This window comes from Geotrypetes seraphini, chromosome 6, assembly GCF_902459505.1.
Source record: "Geotrypetes seraphini chromosome 6, aGeoSer1.1, whole genome shotgun sequence".
Taxonomy (NCBI): domain Eukaryota; kingdom Metazoa; phylum Chordata; class Amphibia; order Gymnophiona; family Dermophiidae; genus Geotrypetes; species Geotrypetes seraphini.
Genome location: NC_047089.1, coordinates 258613999 through 258635921, shown reverse-complemented (window position 1 = coordinate 258635921; position 21923 = coordinate 258613999). Strand labels below are relative to the sequence as shown.

At 42.6% G+C, this 21923-nt stretch overlaps 1 protein-coding gene across 1 annotated transcript in view; it reads right to left on the bottom strand.

Annotated features, from left to right (window-relative positions):
- Positions 1 to 21923, bottom strand: part of IL1RAPL1 (interleukin 1 receptor accessory protein like 1) — a 625154-nt gene that overhangs the window by 548678 nt on the left and 54553 nt on the right. Inside the window, exon 2 of the mRNA XM_033950060.1 lies at positions 2828 to 2933. Within this exon, the coding sequence (XP_033805951.1) occupies positions 2828 to 2933 (106 nt within the window). The remainder of the gene's footprint in view (positions 1 to 2827; positions 2934 to 21923) is intronic.

Here is a 21923-nt window from a genome sequence, read left to right as displayed (position 1 = left end):
TTCATTGGGCAGCAGCAGCATTCACAATTCATTGCTGTTGCTGGCTTCAGGTCTTTCTCTCTGGCCGGTCCTGTCTTCATGAAAACAGGAAGTAGGCAGGACCGGCCAGAGAGGAAGGCCTGAAGTCAGCAACAGCAGCGAATTGTAAACGCTGCTGCTGCCTGAAGCACCCGAGGCAGACGCTTCTCTCCCCTCCCAGCCCAACCCCCGCTGACTCTGCAACCCTCCCAGCAAGATGACTTTAATATCAAACCTCCCTCCAGCGTTGGCAGCCACAGCTAAACAGGCTGCTTCGCGGCTTTCTTCTGCCGTTGAGTCCCTCTGTCATGTCATTAATGACGTCATCAGTGACGCGGCAGACAGACTCAACTGCAGGAGAAAGCCCGAAGAAGCCTGTTTAGCGTGCTACGGCTGCCAACGCTGGAGGGAGGTTTGTGCCGGTATGTGCAGAACCGGTATGTCCCTCCCCCTCTAGTACGTGTGCAGCACTTTGCGCGGCGCATCCTCCCACGATCCTGGGTCGGCCACAGCGCTCCAGTGTGGGCCCTAACCACCATCCGCTCTCCTGCCTGCCACGGACCTACGGATCACGGAAGCATGCAGGCAGGAGTGCGCATGCGCGGCTAGCGTTTTATTATATAGGATGAAGAATATTACGTTACCTCTGTCTTATAAGTCCATCATACTGTGTTCCTCAAACCCCGATATCTCGTTACCATCATCATTCCTCAAACTCTTTGACTTTAGGATTGCATTGTCTGTTTTTGGAAGGATAACTCTAAACTTAACTTCCATGAATCGCCTTTGTGTCATTAGGAAACAGGAAGAACTAATAGCGTTCAAACAAAATAATATTGCCAGAGTTTTGTAAGGACTTAAATGTTAACCTCAGATGACTCCACTATATATGACTTGAAATTTTGAAGCTCATTATATTGTTTTGTACATTTCTGTATTTGAAAAACTTCAATTAAATGTTGTTACAAAAAAACCAAATACTGACATCAGTTTACAGCACGGCGTAGACACATAAAATAAACTACAACCATCAGCTTATTTTCTACATGTTTCATAAACTTTTATGCAAAATTGGAAAGCATTTGATCCTCATTTGGAAGAAAAACCAAGTGTTTAAACATCCAGTACAGGAACGATCCTTAAAATGACCCTGATCTACCCCAAATTATCCAGGAGTTCAGAACAAGCAAAAAAACCATCTGCAGATTTATGACGTGCAAATTCACTGCAGATATCCTGAAGCCCCACCTTCCTATGGGAAGAACAAACATGATCCAGAAATTCATTTTCTCTTCAAATGAGCAAATAAGCAGCGTGGTGAGGCTGACTATGTTCTGCTTTAATGATGACGATTCATCATTTCACTTAGGATTTGACCCATGTAGGAGAACCTGCTGTGTCTCTCTCTCTCTCTCTCTCTCAGTGGACTCAACACAGCCCCACAGAGATGAAAACCTCTGACCCGTCATTTCCCGATTCCCTCCGCGCTTCTATTTTGCTCGGTTTTGGCATTTTGCTCCCTCAGGGTGTCGAGCCGAAGTCGGCACACCTGAAGAATCAGCAAAACTCTGCTTACGACACTGTCTTTTCTCTCTCTCTCTGCCATCAGAACACGTCTTAACATATCGTTATCTTTATTTAGAATTTCTAAACCGCTTATACCCCCTCCTTTACAAAGCCACGCTAGCGTTTTTAGCGCCAGCCGCCGTGGTAACGGCTCCGACACACACAGAAGCCCTATGAGCGTCTGAGCTGTTACCGTCATGGCCAGCGCTTAAAAGAGGGGGATATTGACTATGAAGTCAAGTCAAAGCGGTTTACAGAACACATCCATCATTTCAAGAAGAATTCTGATAACAACATTTCTGCCCCAAATACCTCATGAGACTAACAGCATAATATCATCAAAAGAGCATCTTCAATTTTCTCTTAAATTTACAAATGTCCATCTCTGCTCTCACTTCCTTAAGAGCCATCACTGAAAACATTCTCACCCTGATACTCCATATTTAATGTCTGTAAAAGAAGGGATTTCCAACAAGGGCTCTTCTCCAGAACGTAGGGATCGCGGTGCTACATCTGATTTATATACCGTATTTCCCCGAATATAGGCCGCAAAAAAATGCTTATATATGTTTTAAAACTCTTAGATAAGCCCCCCATTTTACAAGTTGCAGCTTATCTAAGAGTTTTAAAACTATATGGGGGTGGCCTATACATCCCTCCCTCCTCCCCCCCCCCCCCGGTAAATATCGTATCTCCTCCGGCTGCCTCCTGCAATGTCACGGCCGTGGTGCAGGGCAGGAGCGATCTTTTCAGTGTCCAGGCACGACCGTACTGCTTCCTCAATGCCTATGTCAGTTCTCATGAGTCCTGTATGAACCGACACAGGCATTGAGGAAGCAGCGTGGTGGTGGCTGGACGCTGAAAAGATCGCTCCTGCCCTGCATTGCGGCCGCGACATTGCAGGAGGCAGGAGGCCAGCGAAGGAGCTGCATTATTTTAAAAGGTACAGGGGGGTCTACTAATGGGGCGGCTTATCTACGATGTCGTTAGATAGGCCGCCCCATATAAGGAAGCCGCACCCACTGTTTCAATTACAAAACCCATATATAGTCCCTGGCCTTTATATGGAGAAATATGGTACTGGGATGATCAATTAAATGTCATCAGCATACAGAAAGCATTTCCAGCCCAAATCTACTACTGTTTATCATATAGCGCTGAAAGTCTCTTAATGGTTATGAAAGATGCACATCTCAAAATTAATTATTTTGCACATCTGAAGGAAGGAGAGGAAGGCACTTACCTGAGCCCCTTTTAGTTACAACCTTCAAGCTCTGAGTGAGAGCAGCCGAGAAGAGAACCAAGTGTGGAATGGCAGCCTTCATCATCCAGCCGTCCCAGGTTCCTCCCTAGAGCCACGAGAGAAAGAACATCTTACTTTTCTAACACCAAACTCAAGGAACGTTTCTCACTTTCATCTTCTGTTGTGGAAGAGCTAATACAAAGGAAAGAAGGAATGAGTTTCTCCAGTTGGCTTATTTGATAAGGACCTGCAAACACAGAGCACTTCCTATCGCTCCTGCAGCAATCCACCTCCTAGAGCTCCCGGTTTCTTGTGCAGGTAAGAGCAGTTAGATGCAGATGTACCAGTAGTTTAAAACATTTGATAAACCATCCTTCATACAATATCAGTGGGTGCAACACAAATCAATTATCTCATAGTAACATAGTAGATGACGGCAGATAAAGACCCGAATGGTCCATCCAGTCTGCCCAACCTGATTCAATTTAAATTTTTATTTTTTTTTTGTAATTTTTCTTCTTAGCTATTTCTGGGCAAGAATCCAAAGCTTTACCCGGTACTGTGCTTGGGTTCCAACTGCTGAAATCTCTGTTAAGACTTACTCCAGCCCATCTACACCCTCCCAGCCATTGAAGCCCTCCCCAGCCCATCCTCCAACAAACGGCCATATACAGACACAGACTGTGCAAGTCTGCCCAATACTGGCCTTAGTTCAATATTTCATATTATTTTCTGATTCTAAATCTTCTGTGTTCATCCCACGCTTCTTTGAACTCAGTCACAGTTTTACTCTCCACCACCTCTCTCGGGAGCGCATTCCAGGCATCCACCACCCTCTCCGTAAAGTAGAATTTCCTAGCATTGCCCCTGAATCTACCACCCCTCAACCTCAAATTATGTCCTCTGGTTTTATCATTTTCCTTTCTCTGGAAAAGATTTTGTTCTACGTTAATACCCTTCAAGTATTTGAACGTCTGAATCATCTCTCCCCTGTCCCTCCTTTCCTCTAGGGTATACGTATTCAGGGCTTCCAGTCTCTCCTCATACGTCTTTTGTCGCAAACCTATCATTTTCGTCACCCTCCTCTGGACCGCTTCAAGCCTAATATTTAATTTACCCTATAAAAATTTGATAGAGGTCCCAAGTACTGGCTGATAATCTGCACATACAACCCCTAAACCATCCCATCTATGAGAAAGCACTTGGGGTAACCTGCACAGCTTGAAGGTTACAGATTACACTGAAAGGTGGATGATGCACACAGTAGATAGGGGACTGATACCAGTACCGGGGTTCTTATGGGCATTTGTGTACACATTCATTCAAAGTAGAACAACTGTTGAGCAGTAAAAGATGCCTCTGCCTTTACATAAGAAGAGCTGATGTCATATGCCATGAATAAATTTGCAGGGAGCAGATGTGTTTATGTCCAAGACATTATGCGGTTCATAATCAAAACAGATATACGTCTAAAAACCCACTCAAAGAGGCACTTGGACAACCTAAAAGAGAGGTCACCCAAGTGCCGATATCTAAACGGGGTTTTAGATGTAGCCAGAGACTTTTTAGGCCTTTGAATCCCAGAGCTGAAAGGGGTGGTTTTGGAGGAGTGGTTAGGGTGGGATTTGGGCCAACCTAGACATAGTCGTAGTACAGGGATAATGGAAAGTTGAAGAAACCGCTTAGACGGAACTTATATGTTGTGACTTAGGCGATCTAAAGTACCAAAGTGACCATATAACCACTGTAGACACAAATTACAGACCCCCACACACTCCCCCAGTGATCACTGACACCCCCTCACCTTAAAAACGTACATACCTGCCTCCAGAACATCAGCATCTGGCATAGGAAAGCATAGTAGAGCCGCATAGAGGTGGGCTAGTGAACCATAGAGAGGAGGACCCAGGCCCATAAACCACACTAACTTCTGCAATGATGATGGAAAATGCGAGTCTACCAAAAAAAACAACCCTGCTGTACTGCCAAATAGGTGGCACTTCCAGTCATAAGGGCTATTGGGGTAATAGACAGGTTACAGATAGTAGGTTTTGGGGGGGCTTACCATGGCCTGTAAAAGAGTTGTGGTGAGATATTTATGTGGCACCCTTTTTGAGAAGTTCACAGCAGTGCCCTATAAGGTGCACCACTGCTCTGTTGCCATGTCTGAGTGGCCAGTCCATCACTTTGCTGGCCGCTCTCACGTCCAAAAGGTCTTGTTCTGGGCGTTTGGGACTTGGATGATTTTTTGGACGAGAACGCAGTATAAAGATAAACGGCTGGATGTAGTAGTAGATGATTTCCCCCACAAAAAACTTGGGGACGTATTTTTCAAGAATGGACTTTGGATGCTGCCGACTTTGGCCGAGTAGCGCCCTGGGCCCAAAGACATTTGTTTTATAGATTTAATTTTTCCATTTATATTCCATCTATCAGAAGAAAAGCAAAACCATGATTAGAGTCTCTTTCATTTGAAAGGAAACTCTGCAATGAGAGGGCATAGGATGAAGTTAAGAGGTGATGGACTCCGGAGTAATCTAAGGAAATACTTTTTTATAGAAAGGGTGGGAGATGCGTGGAACAGTGGTGGTGGAGACAGAGACTGTGTCTGAATTCAAAGTGGCCTGGGATAGGCACGTGGGATCTCTCGGAGAAAGAGATAATGGTTACTGCAGTTGGGCAGAATGGATGGGCCATTTGGCCTTTATCTACCATCATGTTTTTATATTTCTATAAAAAATACAAACATATCGTACCGTAAACCAAAGCATACCCCATTGTGGTCTAAAACTATACTGCATTGAAAATAGGGGAAGTGAGAAGAAATAAGAGTTTTCTTCGTTTTTCTTCTCTGCTAATTACTTGGAGCATATCTCTAGCTGAAGTACATTTTTCATAGCAGGAGGAGGGCTAGCCTGTCCAATAGGTAGACTAGTTGTCTGTCTAGGGTGGTACCAGTGCTGCAGTCATCGCATCCATAGAAGATTCATTGTGGCTGATGCAGGATCTTGAACATGTGTGGATGCTCAAGACCCCATGCCAATCATGATGTATCTTTCGTAGACACCACCTCTACCAATGTTACCTTGAAAGTGGTAGAGAAGGGAGGGAAAGCCTCTAAACACCTCATGTTAATGGTGGTGGTGGAGATTCTGAAAGTGAACACAGAGGGGAAGAAAGGAAGGAGAGAGATGCTGAGCATCACAGTGAAAAAAGAGATTGGGGATAGTGATGCTGGATGCCGCCAGAAGGGATAGAGAGAGAGATATGATGAACTATTGTAGGAAAGAGAAGGAAGCCACTGAACAGCCGTGGGCGATGGTTTCCTCAACACCAAGGAGAGAGGATTCAGGAAAGGAGCAACCCAGGTCATAAGCACCTGGTGAGATCCCAACGAGAAAAACAGATTTCATGCACCTTATCCTAGGAATAAGCAGTGGATTTCCCCAAGCCATCTTTTAGGAAATTATACAAACCTTTTTGAAACCCTGCTAAGCTAACTGCTTTGACCACATTCTCTGGCAACAAATTCCAGAGTTTAATTACATGTTGAGTGAATAAATGTTTCTCTGATTTGTTTTAAATCTACTACTTAGTTCTATAGCACTAGCAGACACATTAAACCCCAAAGAGACACTCCCTGCTCAAAAGATCTTACAATCTAATTATGACAGACAAACAGGACAAAAAGGGTGAATTTATACCTGCTATTCAGGTAAGGAATTACAGAGGGAATGATAATGATAATTATTGCTTATATCACCATAAATAACTATACAATGTTCATTGAAGTTTGCAGCTAAGAATGGAGACATAATCCAGAATTAAAAAAATTATTATTTTTTTTTATTTATTTATTCAATTTATAGATATACATTAACAATATCTATATAAAGGAAAATATATTCCCTAAGGATTAAACAATCTCTCTAAAAATGAGTCCCCAATTTGGGAGAAGCAATACACATTCCATCATGGGATCAGATAGTTCATCAAAGTAATATAAAATAACCATATCAATAGTGCAGTGTACATCTTCTAAATTATTAATAAGGACTAAGTCCGCCTAGAGGTACTGGGAGGGATTACTCCTTTTTCCTCAAGGAAAAACCGTAACTGAGAAGGGTCAAAGAAAGTATAAGATCAAACATTTACAAGGGTTTCTAAGTTGAAATTTAGCACCCAAAGACACTACGGATTGTCTCAATTGCAGGAACTCTTTTCTTCTAGTCTGAGTTATCTTGAAACATCTGGAAACTTATAAATCTTAGAATCCATAAAGGTCACCTCCTTGAGACTAAAAAAAGCCTAAGAAGTGCCTCTTTATCTTGTTGGAAAACAAAAGTCACCAGAAGTGTAGAATATGAAATGGCTTCATCCACTGAGGTTTCCAATATTCTCGTTGAATCAGGTAGTGCCTCTGGATGTGAAGCCTTCTTAGATATTGGAAGGAAATATATCTTATGTAAAGGTGGAAGTCCAGACTCAGGGTATTTAAACACTGCCATTAAAAATTTATTAAATAGATCTCTTGGAAACATTGCCAGAACCTTAGGAAAGTTAAGAATTCTTAAATTAAGCATTTTAGTATAAGTTTCCATATTTTCAACTTTCCTAACTAGCAATAGTCTATCTCGCATTAAGGTAACTTGAGATTTTTGTATCCCTTGAACCTGTTGGTCCAAGGAGTCCACTCTTACCCCCTGTGTCTTCATTCCTTCCTGTAGTTCTTCAATCTTTTTTCCATGGCCCTTGACTAGGGTAGAGTTCCTGCACAGAGCTGGTACAAGGAGTCTAAAGCCTTCCAGATAGACTCCAACGTGAACTCTGCTGGCCTTTCCAGTGGGGGAATAGATGGAATCTGTCCTCCCTCTGGGAAAGGCTTGTCTGCCCTCTCCTCGGTCTCTTCAGCTGCCAGATGTACATCCAGGGGCACCGGAGAGCCCTCCAGCTCAAGAAGGGAAGTGACTTCCTCTCCCTTCTGAGCAGTCGTAGTTCCCTTTTCTCGTGGCTGCTGGGGAGGGACAGGTCCTGCTGGGCTGAGCGATACCTCATTCCTGAGTGCTGAGACCTCCTTCCGACTCGGTATAGACGGTTCGCCCTGGAGTGAAGACGTTAGGAAGCCATCTATTGTCCCCCGTTGCCGCAAGGTGAGTTTGAGTTGCCAGGCTGTGGCAGCCACTCTCCCCCTCCTTTTTGATATCGGGGAAATTCTCGTTCAGAGGTAAGAAGAAAATTATCAGCTGGAGAACCGAAAGTCGGCGTCCATACTGCACCGCAGCCATCTTGCTTCTCTCCAGTAGGCAATTATAAAACATCAAGAGTTACAAAAATTAAAACCAAATACAAAGTAATACCTTTCTAAAACTTTTATAATTTAACAGAGAAGTTCTATGAGAAGCTGGTAAGTTTTTCCAGGATTTTGCCGCTTGATAACAAACGTAGCCATAGATAATCACCTCAGGAAACCAAAATGGTGCATCCTCAGCATCGTAAAAATTGGAAGGGGAAACCATAGAACTTGGCACTTTTCCATGACAAATCTTGAACCACAAAGAATAGAACGAACGCCAATTCCTTCCTTACACTGGAAGCCAGTGAAGCTGAATCTAATAGGGTGTAATTTTTTCACCCTTCCTTAAACTGAAGAACAAACCATTTGCTGCATTTGGCAAGGTTTATGTTTGCCTAGTGGTTAGTAGAGTGGTCCGAGATCCTGGGAAGTTCCCACTGCAGCTCCTTGTGACCCTCCATTGCCCTTGGTGCTATATAACTAGAGGATGACAGTACATCAGATCCTATTCCCAACCCCTCAAAGTCAGTGCATTCAGCCAAGGTAGGTATTTTGCTTTTCTCGGAGCAGTGTATCGCTCCTTTTAAGCTGCCAATACATTAATCTTGGGGCTAAGGCTGGGGGGGGGCACCCAGAAATGCGTGAATATCATCATGCCGACGTCCGCTCATGCCCTCCAGCCGCGGCCCTGAGCCTCCTATTGCCACTGGTGTGTGTTTGTGTAGGTGGGGGGCGGTGCTGCAGAAGGAGAGGTTAGGAGAAGGGGCAGAGGTACCAGTGCCACCTGACTGACTACAGGACGTGCCTCTTGCTGCGAAAGGCACATCCTGTAAGCAGTCAGCCGTGCCTCTAGGGACACACCTGGAATCCCCCATGGCACACACTTTGCGATACACTGACTTAGTCTAACAGATAAGCTCAGCATGGGTTTTAACACGTACTGTGTACTGACATCTATCACACATGCTGAGCGCGGGATGGGGCAGAGATTGGCCACTAGCACAGACCAAGCCGATGCACAATAAGATTGGGACTTTCAAAATGCCAGCTTTATTTAACAATCCCTGCAGGGTCTCCCAAAATTCAGCTGCTCCAGCATTCCACAAATGGTGGCGTAGGGATTTAGCAGCAAAAGAAAGTCTTTAGTACCAAAAATTCATTTCTGGCAATATCTAGCTCAGCTCAATCACTTGGGATAAATAACCATTTATTTACTTCCATTTCTTAATTGCCTATATTAAAAGACCTAAAGGCTAGTTACAGTATTAATATCAATTATACATGCAGTCTTTACCCAGCCCCATCTCAATCATAAACTTGCCTCAGTAAAATCCACAACATTACAAGTGTGATTTTTTTAAAAGCCATGAGCTCTTTCAATTAGATTTTTTTTCCTTCTAGGGTGCACTAAAACACCTGGATGGCTCAAAATCCTCCTCCTCTTCAAGCATCTTCCCTTGAAGAGCTATTGTTAGTAATTAGTCATTTTTCTTTAAAATCCAGTGTAGGAAGGTGGCCAAAGTGACACTGAATTTCAAAAAGGGTTCCAGAGATGATCCAGCAAATCATAGACCGTCGAGTCTGATGTCGGTGCTGGGCAAAATGGTAGAGAGTATTGTAAAGAACAAAATGACATGAGCATGGATTAATGAGAGAAAACCAGCATGGTTTTAGTCAAGGGAAATCTTGCCTCACCAATCTGAAGGGGTGAATGAACAAGTGGAAAAAGGTTGAGCTGGTTGAAAGTGTGTATTTGGATTTTCAAAAGGCAGTTGACAAAATACCTCATGAAAGACATCTGAGGAAATTAGAAAGTCATAGGATAGGAGGTAATGTGCTTTTATGGACGAGAACTGGTTGAAAGAGTGGGTTTAAATGGTCAATATTCTCAATGGAGAAGGGTAAATAGTGAGGTTCCCCAGGGGTCTGTGCTGGGACCACTGATTTTTTAACATGCTGTATTTATAAATGAGCTAGAGTCACAGTTCAATATAACATCGCGACCCCAGACTACAAAACTTTCAGAAAAGAAATAAAAACCTTGCTATTCAAGAAATCCATGAAGACTAACACACTCCGTATGAAACATTTCAATCCTCTGAAGCAACCTGCTCTACTCTGTAACGCCTCTGGACATGTCCAGAAATCCTCTTCTGTAATCCGCCTTGAACCGCAAGGTAATCACTAATGTAATGTAATAGATAAGGGGATTGTGATAAATTAGCAGCCAACTAGATGGACGGCAGATTATATATACAGTTGAATAAGTTATAAGGAACTGGTCTAAGTTACAGGGTGTACAGCACGCTAGTCCAGATACAGTCTACATGGATAGTGGCTTCCTGACTTAGAGCTAGACGTAGCTCCACTGGTGAGGGTCTTATTTCCTTGATGAGATTACGGAGCTCCTTGAGACGACCTTAAGAGGCCTCTTTAGGCAATCTGGCTTTGAAAATCAAACTGGTAAGCAGAGCAGTTTTTGCAGCGAGAATGTGCTGTGCCGATACCATTTGCAACTTTCCCTCAGTTGTGCTCCGACCAACGTACGGAGCATCACAGTCTTCTAGCCGTGACATCATCGTAGCATGGAGCACTGGGTTAGAGCAAGATTATTCTGTAACAAAAGTTGCAGGTTGAGAGGATGACAACATTATCAGAGCGGCCAAAATTTGCATGCAGTGGAGGTAGTGTATGCAAAGCTCTCTCATGAATATTTATTCTTGATACCCTGAAATCTGACTGGCCAGGGATCCACCAGGACAGGTTTAGGAACCACTGACTTGCAGGGTGGCAGAAAATTCAACAAATCTATCATTTCTGGGCGAAACACATCTCTTAGGAGTCGGCAGGAGCTCTGTTCTTTAGAGCAGTGTTTCTCAACTCGGTCCTGGAGTCAGGATATCCACTGACCTCAAAACGTTCCGTAAAGAAATCAAAACCCTGCTATTCAAAAAAATTTATCCTGATAGCTTAACTCCCCTCCCCCCCTGTAATTCCCCCCCCTCTCACCCTCTCTACCTGTATTATTCCCCCAAGACTCAATATTGTAACCAGCCTCCACTCTATAATTATCTCCCAACCTTCCAGCTCATCAGACGTTTTCCTAATTTTTCTACTTATCTTACCCCCTCTTCTCAAATTTTACTATGAACCAGCTCCTTAATTGCACTATGTAACCAGATTCTAAATGGTAACTTTCTTCCTGGAAATATCCAGTTATCCTAATTGTATCTTTTTTCCTGGTAATGTCCAGTCATCTTCTGATGTAATCCGCTTAGAACTGGTGGAATAGAAGTCAGTAATGTAATGTAATGTAATGGAGGCAGTATATGCAAATCAAGTTCATGCATATTCATTGTGGATATCCTGAAAGCCTGACTGGCAAGGGGGGACTCTAGAGAACAGACTTCCCGTCAATGGCTGAGGCTTCATCCAGCCTACTAAAGCTTCATAGTCTGCTGCTGGCAAGAGGAAGGTTAAAACTATTGCAAGAGACCGTGGATCACAAAAGCACAGTAATGTATTCCAGGCACAGTGCAAAGGGCCTTCACTAGAGAGATAATAAAATGGGTCCCCACAGCTTTTGCCGTCACACTGAATGACCTCCTGTACCCTTTACAGGCTTCCTTTGTACTGTACCTGTTATAGTGATAATTCTTTGGATAACCTCTGGTCCCCCTGGTACTTACCCATCCCAGCACTGCACAACTAAAGCTCTGTACAGCTAGAAGGAGACAGATTAGTAAGCGCTCCATTCCGACGTTTAGGAATTAAAGGGGAAGGCACACAATTTCACCTTGGCGCAACATTTCTCAGCACTTCCAGCATGCTCTGCTCTGATGTAGGCTTTGATGGCTGCCTCCATTTCGCACCTGTTGTCCACCAGTACATAAAAGATAAAACGGACACAGTAACATAGTAACATAGTAGATGACGGCAGATAAAGACCCGAATGGTCCATCCAGTCTGCCCAACCTGATTCAATTTAAATTTTTTTTTCTTTTTTTTTTTTTCTTCTTAGCTATTTCTGGGCAAGAATCCAAAGCTTTACCCGGTACTATGCTTGGGTTCCAACTGCCGAAATCTCTACTCATCTACACCCTCCCAGCCATTGAAGCCCTCCCCTGCCCATCCTCCACCAAACGGCCATACACAGACACAGACCGTGCAAGTCTGCCCAGTAACTGGCCTAGTTCAATCTTTAATATTATTTTCTGATTCTAAATCTTCTGTGTTCATCCCACGCTTCTTTGAACTCAGTCACAGTTTTACTCTCCACCACCTCTCTCGGGAGCGCATTCCAGGCATCCACTACCCTCTCCGTAAAGTAGAATTTCCTAACATTGCCCCTGAATCTACCACCCCTCAACCTCAAATTATGTCCTCTGGTTTTACCATTTTCCTTTCTCTGGAAAAGATTTTGTTCTACGTTAATACCCTTTAAGTATTTGAACGTCTGAATCATATCTCCCTTGTCTCTCCTTTCCGCTAGGGTATACCGCTAGGGTATACAGGAATGTCTATCAAATACTCTTGTAAAATCATTAGTGTTGCCAATTCTTTAGGGCCATGGATTTGATAGACTGTCTTTCCTGGGGTTTACATTTATTCTATGCAGGTCCTTTCTCTGTCCCTAGTGGGCTCACAATCTAAATTTTGTACCTGAGACAACGGAGGGTTATAAGACGCCAAAGTGGGAATTGAACCCAGCTCCACAGCTCTTAGCTCTAACCATTAGGCTCCTCCCCCATTCCAGTGCTCACTCTTCCTGTGCCTGGCATCTATTTGACTCCTCCTCCTTAAGAACATAACATAAGAACATAAGCAATGCCTCCGCTGGGTCAGACCTGAGGTCCATCGTGCCCAGCAGCCCGCTCACGCGGCGGCCCAACAGGTCCAGGACCTGTGCAGTAATCCTCTATCCATACCCTTCTATCCCCTTTTCCAGCAGGAAATTATCCAATCCTTTCTTAAACCCTAGTACCGTACTTTGCCCTATTACGTCCTCTGGAAGCGCATTCCAGGTGTCCACCACACGTTGGGTAAAGAAGAACTTCCTAGCATTTGTTTTGAATCTGTCTCCTATCAGCTTTTCCGAATGCCCTCTTGTTCTTTTGTTATTAGAAAGTTTGAAGAATCTGTCCCTCTCTACTCTCTCTATGCCCTTCATGATCTTATAAGTCTCTATCATATCCCCTCTAAGTCTCCTCTTCTCCAGGGAAAAGAGACCCAGTTTCTCCAATCTCTCAGCGTATGAAAGATTTTCCATCCCTTTAATCAGACGTGTCGCTCTCCTCTGAACTCTCTCGAGTAACGCCATATCCTTCTTAAGTTACGGCGACCAATATTGGACGCAGTACTCCAGATTCGGATGCACCATCGCCCGATACAACGGCAGGATAACTTCTTTCATTCTGGTTGTAATACCCTTCTTGATTATACCTAGATTTCTATTCGCTCTCTTAGCGGCCGCTGCGCACTGTGCTGTCAGCTTCATTGTCATGTCCACCATTACCCCCAAGTCCCTTTCTTGGGTACTCTCATTTAATAACATCCCTCCCATCATATAATTATACCTCGGGTTTTTGCTTCCCACATGCAATACTTTACACTTCTCAACATTGAATTTCATCTGCCATCTCTCTGCCCATTCCCCTAGTTTGTCCAAGTCTCTTTGCAATTCTTCGCAGTCCTCCTTTGACCGAGCTCCACTAAATAGTTTGGTGTCGTCCGCAAATTTTATTATCTCACACTTCGTCCCTGTTTCTAGATCATTTATGAATATATTAAATAGCAGCGGCCCAAGCACCGAGCCCTGCGGGACACCACTCGTGACCCTCCTCCAGTCTGAGTAGTGGCCCTTCTCCCCTACCCTCTGTTTCCTACCCTCTAACCAGTTTCTGATCCATCTATGTACGTCTCCTTCCACCCCATGGTTCTTCAGTTTCCGGAGTAGAAGTTCATGAGGCACCTTGTCAAAGGCTTTCTGGAAATCTAGGTATATGATGTCTATGGGGTCTCCTCTGTCCATCCGTTTGTTAATTCCCTGGTGTTTATGCTGATAATCCTCCTAGCCCTATTTCATCAGTCCTTAAAGAAGTTGCGTTACCAAGTTATCAAAACACTCGAAAGACCCAATACAAACATTTGAAGTTTGAAATATTTTAGTCTGTGAAATATTATCATTAAACCTTTTGTTTGGCTGTTGATAAAAGAATATATTGCACAAACCCTGATAGCGAGGTCTATTTACTAAACATTTTAAATATTAAGATAATTCATTTTGTAATATTTTTATTTCAAACACACAGTTTAAAATAAACAAGCATGATGAGTTTAATTCTGGCTATTGATTTATTTAAGATAATTATTAACCCACCAGCACCACTTGACACTGTACGAGGCAGCAAATGATACATATCCATGATAAACTAGACTAGTTCAGAGGCCAGAATCTCTCCTTCTCTCTTCCCTTCCTCCTGTTCCTCCCCTCAGGATACCAGCAAGTGTCCCTCTCTCTCTTCTCTTTCTCTTGTCCCCCTCCCTCCCAAACCCTAGCATCATTTCCTCTCTGCCCTTCTGATCACATTATTTCCTTCCCCTTTTTCTAAGTAGTCCTTTAAAATTTCACGTTGGCCACTGACAGTGGCAGAGCTCAAGTCAAGCTTCCTCTGGTCCATCTGTGTCCCACCCAGCAAAAAGAGGAACTAACATTACAAAGGAGGGTCAAGACCAGCTGGAGGTAGCTTGTCTCTGCGGCCTGGCTCATACCAGCAACCGATTTCCATAGTAAGTATTATGATTGTAGCCAGCTCCTCTTCTTGGAGCACATGGCCTCTCCCTTGCAGAGGTGCTGCTTTGGGACTTCCACCTTCTCTCCATATAAAAAAATAAACTTTTCCCCAATTGTACGAGATAAAGAGATATCCTAATGTGACCTCAGACCTTATGAAAAAAAGAGATTTGATAGGTTCAGTTATCTTCAAGAGATTTCAGAGAAATTGTAAGACATGTCGAATGCCAGATTAATACAGAAAGAAACCACAGAAAAACATCTCCATGAGGGATGTGCATGACAGAGCACCTGAAAATAAAAGGGACATATCTGATTATAATAAATAATAATTATTTTATTTTTATATACCGCTATACCAAAGGTTCGAAGCGGTTCACAACAGGGAAGTTAATACATACAGTGAAGATAAAGCAACATAAAGGTAAAAAGAAGCAGTTAAAATTGAAATACATCAATTAGAAACATAGGTAATTAAAAAAAACAGAACAATTTTCTAAAATCAAAATAAGAAGAAGCCTGTAGCAGCTTTTCCAAGCCACGTATTCAATTTAGCGACCTGGAATGGGAAAATTCTGTCAAAGAACTTCTTATAATGACAAGATTTTATAGAGGGATAATTAAATAGGTTAATCCTACGTGTACTCTTGATGGAGCGACTCAAGGAAAAGTGAGGAGCGAGATAGTCTGGTAACATCCCGAAGACTGCTTTATAACAGATGCAAGAGAATTAAACAGGACTCTGGACTCTACCGGCAACCAGTGAAGCTTTTGATAAAAAGGAGTACCTAATGTGCTCCCATTTTTTAATCCAAAAATGAGGCGAACAGCCGTATTCTGAACCAGTCTACAAACCTATAAACATGGATTTAGTCAAGGGAATCTTGCCTCGCCAATCTACTGCATTTCCTTGAAGGAGTGAATGAACTTGTGGATAAAGGTGAACCGGTTGATATTGCATATTTGGATTTTCAAAAGGCAGTTGACAAAAATACCTCATGAAAGACTTCTGAGGAAATTAGAAAGTCATGGGATAGGAGGTAATGTCCTATTAAAGATTAAGAACGAGTTGAAAGACAGAAAACAGAGGTTTACATGGTCAGTATTCTCAATGGAGAAGGGTAAATAGTGGGGTTCAAAAAACAACAAACCCACATTCAATTGGAACCTAAACATAATTGTGGTGTTAAGGTGAAGAATGAAATTATAATATTCAAATTATTGCAATGCCCTGTACCATGGAATAACTAAGACGAGGTGCAGCGGCCAGACTGATAACGGGAATGTCGAAACATGCTCAACCATGACTGCCAGTTCAGTATAAAGCTGTGCTGACTTGTCACCAATTCCCGTACGGTCCTTTAGCTGAACTATTTATGAGCAAGATAGATCACTGCGCTCTGAAAATTCAGCCCTATTAAAGGCAAATGCTAAGCCCCAAATATGTTGCGACCAGCGCAATGACCTTTTGTTGTGCAGGGGTCACTTGTGAATCAAATACGGAAATGGGGTGAAAAAGGCACATTTAGGAAATTACCTGAAACACAATTATTTGTAAATTCCTCATGACTTTTGACTTTTGAGAACCTCTTCAGAATTGTTTGAATAGACCTTTTTGGCTTTGATCTTTTTATTGCTGATTCTCCAAGAATTTGCTTATTTATCTTTACTTGTTTTTATTTTCTTTTACAAATTTATGTATGTAGTACTGTGGGCCTAGGCTTAGACGGTATAGAAATTCTTAAAATTAAAAACTTAACTTGGAGGAAAAAAGCCTCTCCACAGAAATGGAAAGGGCAATTACTTCATAGGCCGAAACCCCTCCGAACCTAGAATGACAACTACTGGGTTATTTAGTGTTTCAGCAGGTGTAGATATAATGTCATGACGATGGGGGTCCCCAGGGGGCTGTGTTGGGACTGCTGGTTATTAACATATGTATCAATGATCTACAGATGGCAATAACTAGTGTGATCATTTAATTTGCTGATGACCCAAAGTTGTTCAACCTTAAGAACATAAGACTTGTCAAACCAAAGATCCATCAAGCCCAGTAACCTGTTTCAAACCAGGTCCCAAGTACCAGTAAAATCCCAAGTAGTAAAACAGATGTTTTACTGATTATCCTAGGAATAAGCAGTGGATTTCACCAAGCCATCTCAATAATGGCCTATACACTTCTCTTTAGGAAATTATCCACACCTTATTTATTTATTTATTTAAAAACTTAATATACTGTACTGCCTGGAGTCACAGCAGTTTCCAAATAAACATACATAGATACAAAAACAACAACAAAAAAAATACCTTTTTTAAACACTGCTAGGCTAACTGATTTCACCACCATTCTCTGGCAACAAACTCCAGAGTTTAATTATACGAGTGTAGAAATACTGTATATACTTAAATAAAATTCTATCCGAATATAAGTCGAGACCCCCTTTTTCCCCCTCAAAAGGAGTAAAAATGGCTGATTTGAATATGTTGGGTGGCTTAATATTCAAGTGTCCTGCCCTGCCAAGTTCTGCACCCAGCCCCTTCCCTCCATCCCTCCCCTGTCAGGCACTGCACCTAGCACTCGTCCTTTCTCCCCTCCCCTGTCAGGCTCTACACCCAGCACCCTTCCTTCCTTCCCCTGTCAAACTTTGCACTCTCCCTCCCAGGCTCTGCCCTCTGTGCCCGCCTCCCTGCCCTATCTTCATACCTCTGCCGACGCTGGTGGAGGTGCAGCGGGCAGGAGCAAGCTTTCCAAACTCCTGCCCCGCTGCTAACCGGCTGCGCGATTCAATTTCTTCATCTGGATGGCACGAGCAGCAGCGCGATTTGGCACTGCTTCTCGGCGCTGAGCAGCTTCCAGACCCAGTAAGGAAGCCGCTCAACGCTGAGAAGTAGCACCAAATCACGCAGCTGCTTGTGCCGCTCAGATGAAGAAATTGGATTGTGCAGCTGGTTAGCAGCAGGGCAGGAGTTTGGAAGGTTTGCTCCTGCCCGCTGCACTTCCACCAGGGATCGGCAAAGGTATGATAGGACAGGGACAAGGAGAGGGCAGAGCCTGGCGGCGGCCTTAAAAAATTCTGGGAGGGGGCATTGACCTGAATATTACATTACATTCGAGATTTCTATTCCGCCATTACCTTGCGGTTCAAGGCGGATTACAAAAAGTTATAAATGTAGGGCTACAAAGTAAGATCACATGTCATTTCCAAGAGTGGATCCCCATTTTTGGGCCAATTTTTTGGCCCCCAAATCCCGGTTTATATTCAAGTATATACGGTAGTTTCTCCAATTTGTTTTAAATCCCCTAGTCCTAGAGTAAACAAGACTGGGATATTGCACGTCAAAATGGCAGATGATGTTTAATGAGAGTAAATGCAAAGTGATGCATGTGTGGAAGAGGAACCCAAACTATAGCTATGTGATGCAGGGTTCCAACTAAAGTCACTGCTCCGGAAAAGGATCTAGGTGTCATCATTGAAGATATGTTGAAACCCTCAGCTCAATGTGCGGCGGCTGCTAAGAAAACAAATAGAATATTAGGAATTATCAGGAAAGGAATGGAAAACAACAATGAAAATGTTATCATGCCCTTGTACTGCTCTATGGTATGTCCACAACTTGAGTGTGTAATTCTCGTGGCTGTATCTCAAAAAAGATGTAGTGGAATTAGAAAAGGTACAAAGAAGGGCAACGAAAATGATAAAAGGGATGGGACGACTTCCCTATGAGGAAAGGCTAAAGCGGCTAGGACTCTTCAGCTTGGAGAAGAGATGGCTGAGGGTTGATATGAGAGAGCTCTATAAAATAATGAGTGGAGTGGAAAGGGTAGATGTGAATCGCTTGTTCACTCTTTCCAAAAAGACTGAGGATGCTAGGAATTATTTTAAAAAGGGATGGTTAACAAGACTAAGAATGTTATAATGCCCCTGTATCACTCCATGGTGGGACTTCATCTGGAGTATTACATTCAATTCTGGTCTCCTTATCTCAAGAAAGATATAGCAGCACTAGAAAACGTTTAAAGAGCGACCAAGATGATAAAGGGAATGGAACTCGTCTCGTATGAGGAAAGACAAAAAAAGTTAGGGCTCTTCAGCTTGGAAAAGAGATGGCTGAGGGGAGATATGATTGAAGACTACAAAATCCTGAGTGGAGTTGGGTACAAGTGGATCGAATTTTCACTCCATCAAAAATGACAAAGACTAGGGGACACTCGATGAAGTTACAGGGAAATACTTTTAAAACCAATAGGAGGAAATATTTTTTCACTCTGAGAATAGTTAAGCTCTGGAACGCACTGCCAGAGGATGTGGTAAGAGCGGATAGTACAGCTGGTTTTAAGAAAGGTTTGGTCAAGTTCCTGGAGGAAAAGTCCATAGTCTGTAATTGAGAAGACAAGGGGGAAGCCACTGCTTGCCCTGTATCAGTAGTATGGAATGTTGCTACTTCTTGGGTTTTGGCCACTATGAGAATGGGTTATTGGGCTTGATGGACCATTGGTCTGACCCAGTAAGGCTATTCTTTTGTTCTTATGCGATGAAGTTAAAAACTATGTATTAGATTTAAAACAAACCGGAGAAAATATATTTCTTCACACAACGTATAATTAAATTCTGGAATTTGTTACCGGAGAATGTGGTGAAATCAGTTAGCTTAGGGGAGTTTAAGGAAGGCTTGGATAATTTCCTGAGAGGATTCCTTAGGTTTGGGGAAATCCAATGCTTATTCCTAGGACCTGGGTTGGCCACTGTTGGAAACAGGATACTGGACTTGATGGACCTTTGGTCTGTCCCAGTCTGGTAACTCATATGAGCCCAGAATAGGACAGTCGAGCCATTGTGACATCATTGAGGTTGGCTCTTAGGCATTGGTGGAATGAGGCATTATGACATCACAATCTCAGCTCTGGAATGTTGCTGCTCTTTGGGTTTCTGCCAGGCAGTTGGGACCTGGGTTGGCCACTGTTAGATACAGGATACTGGGCTTGACGGACCTTCGGTCATTCCAGGTTGGCAATTCATATGTTCTTAGATTTGCACTAACTGTTTTTCGTTCATAGAAATGTTCCAACTTTTTAAATTAAAAAAATAATGATTGGGTTTGTGTGAAGCAAACTGAAAAAAACACCTGAAAACTGAGGAAGAGTCAGGAAAACCTGTGAAAGAAATGAGAAATATTTTGCAAACACATCCCTAATTCCCACACTCTTCTCAAGGTGATAAACTGTTGTTCCGAAGTGAAACTCAAGTAGACATTTTTAGGGTTTAAATGTCATTTCATTTCTACACTAGAGTAGGAAGATTGACATGATAAATGATCAACCTTTTTCATACCCCCAGTAGCCCCCTTCCTCCCTCCAGCCAGTTACGTGGGGTTGTTTGATTTTGGGGGGGGGGGGGGGGAAGCAATATCTTTCATTCAGCTGAGCATAATAGAAAGCTGTGCCCATGATAGCCTACATGTGTTCTGTTGGCAGGATTGTATTTATGAAATACAATATACTTTAGTATGTGACAATTTTAAGTAATTTGCACCTAGATCAGGTATTGAAACAGTTCCCTCAGCTGTATTCAGGAAGGTCTTTCCACGAAAAATCCTTTAAAGTCCACATGCCATATGAACCATTGTGCTACATCCTTTCTTGGAAACTACTCAATCACCTTAATGAGCACTTATACGGCAGACCGAGTCAGATCGACCAAAAATGGTGCCGCCGGAGGGTTGCCACGAAGGGCTCCTTTTCTCTTACCCATACTAAGGTAAGGGAACTGCTAGTTGGAAAAAAGCAACACCCTCTCAGTCGTCTGCTCTTGTCGCCATCTTGTTTCTCTCCCCCCGGTTGCTTCTGTTTTAAGGCTTTGTTTGGTTTAGCTCCCAAATATATAATTGAGTTTCTCTCTTTTGCAACCAACAGAAATAAGAGAATCTCACATTGGAATTTTGTTTTTCCACCTGTTAGAGGATGTAAACTTAAAAAACATCATCAAAATCTTTTTTCATATCAAGCAGCTTTATGGGGTAAGGATTTAGAACAATTGGGGAATTTAGGAGACTTCTAAAAACATCTCTGTTTCCAAAGTATTCAGGCAGCTAATTCGTAAAAATTTTATTATGCACTATTTTGATCATTTTAGTGTCTCTAATTATTGGCTTTTAACTTTTCTAGTTCTATTCAATTTCTTTTATTGTTTTTTTTTAACTATTGTAAACCACGGCCTTGTGGTTATAAACTGATTATTATTATTATTATACATAAGAAGCTGCTAATATTTTTTTTATATTTGTAAATCCCTAAGACACTTTTATTTTCCAAAACTTACTAGGTACTTGATCCTCGTGGTGCTGTCATTGCTTATCCTAAAATAACTCCTTCAATAGTGACCTTACACTGAATGGATATTCTATCGGTAATTATACATATTTATTGAGAGCCCATCGGGACAGATAGGGAAAACGGTTTGAGTACCTGATTGTAAACCACTTAGATAACCTTGATAGGTGGTATATAAATAGCTAAAATAAGAGAAAATGAGCATCCGTAGCACTACAGAAGCTGCAGACAGAGTCCAGGGAGCCACTCCAGCATGTCAAAAGGCAGCCTGCTACTCACAGGCTGAAGCAGGGTTTCTTGTTATCTAATTAGCGTATAACTGATTAAAGCGCCAGCAATTTACAATGTCTAATAAATACTCTTCTAAAGTTTGTTGAATTATGGGTGAAATCAGATTTCACTTTGAAAATTGAGTTCCGTGGAGATTTGAAGCCAGCCTGAAATGGTGCTGCAGACCTCTCAGAAAACCAGATACTACATACGTCTCAAATGAAACGGCAGCAAATGGATCATTGCACAATCACATACAAGTAATTCAAAGTCAGTTCTGCTGCAAACACACACGGGAACTTCTCAGAGGGATTAATCTCTGCAGTGGGGAAAAGTCAGTCCCTTTTCACATTGGCTCCATCTTTCATTCCATCAGCCTCTTTTTTACTGTCTTGGATTATCGGATTATCGC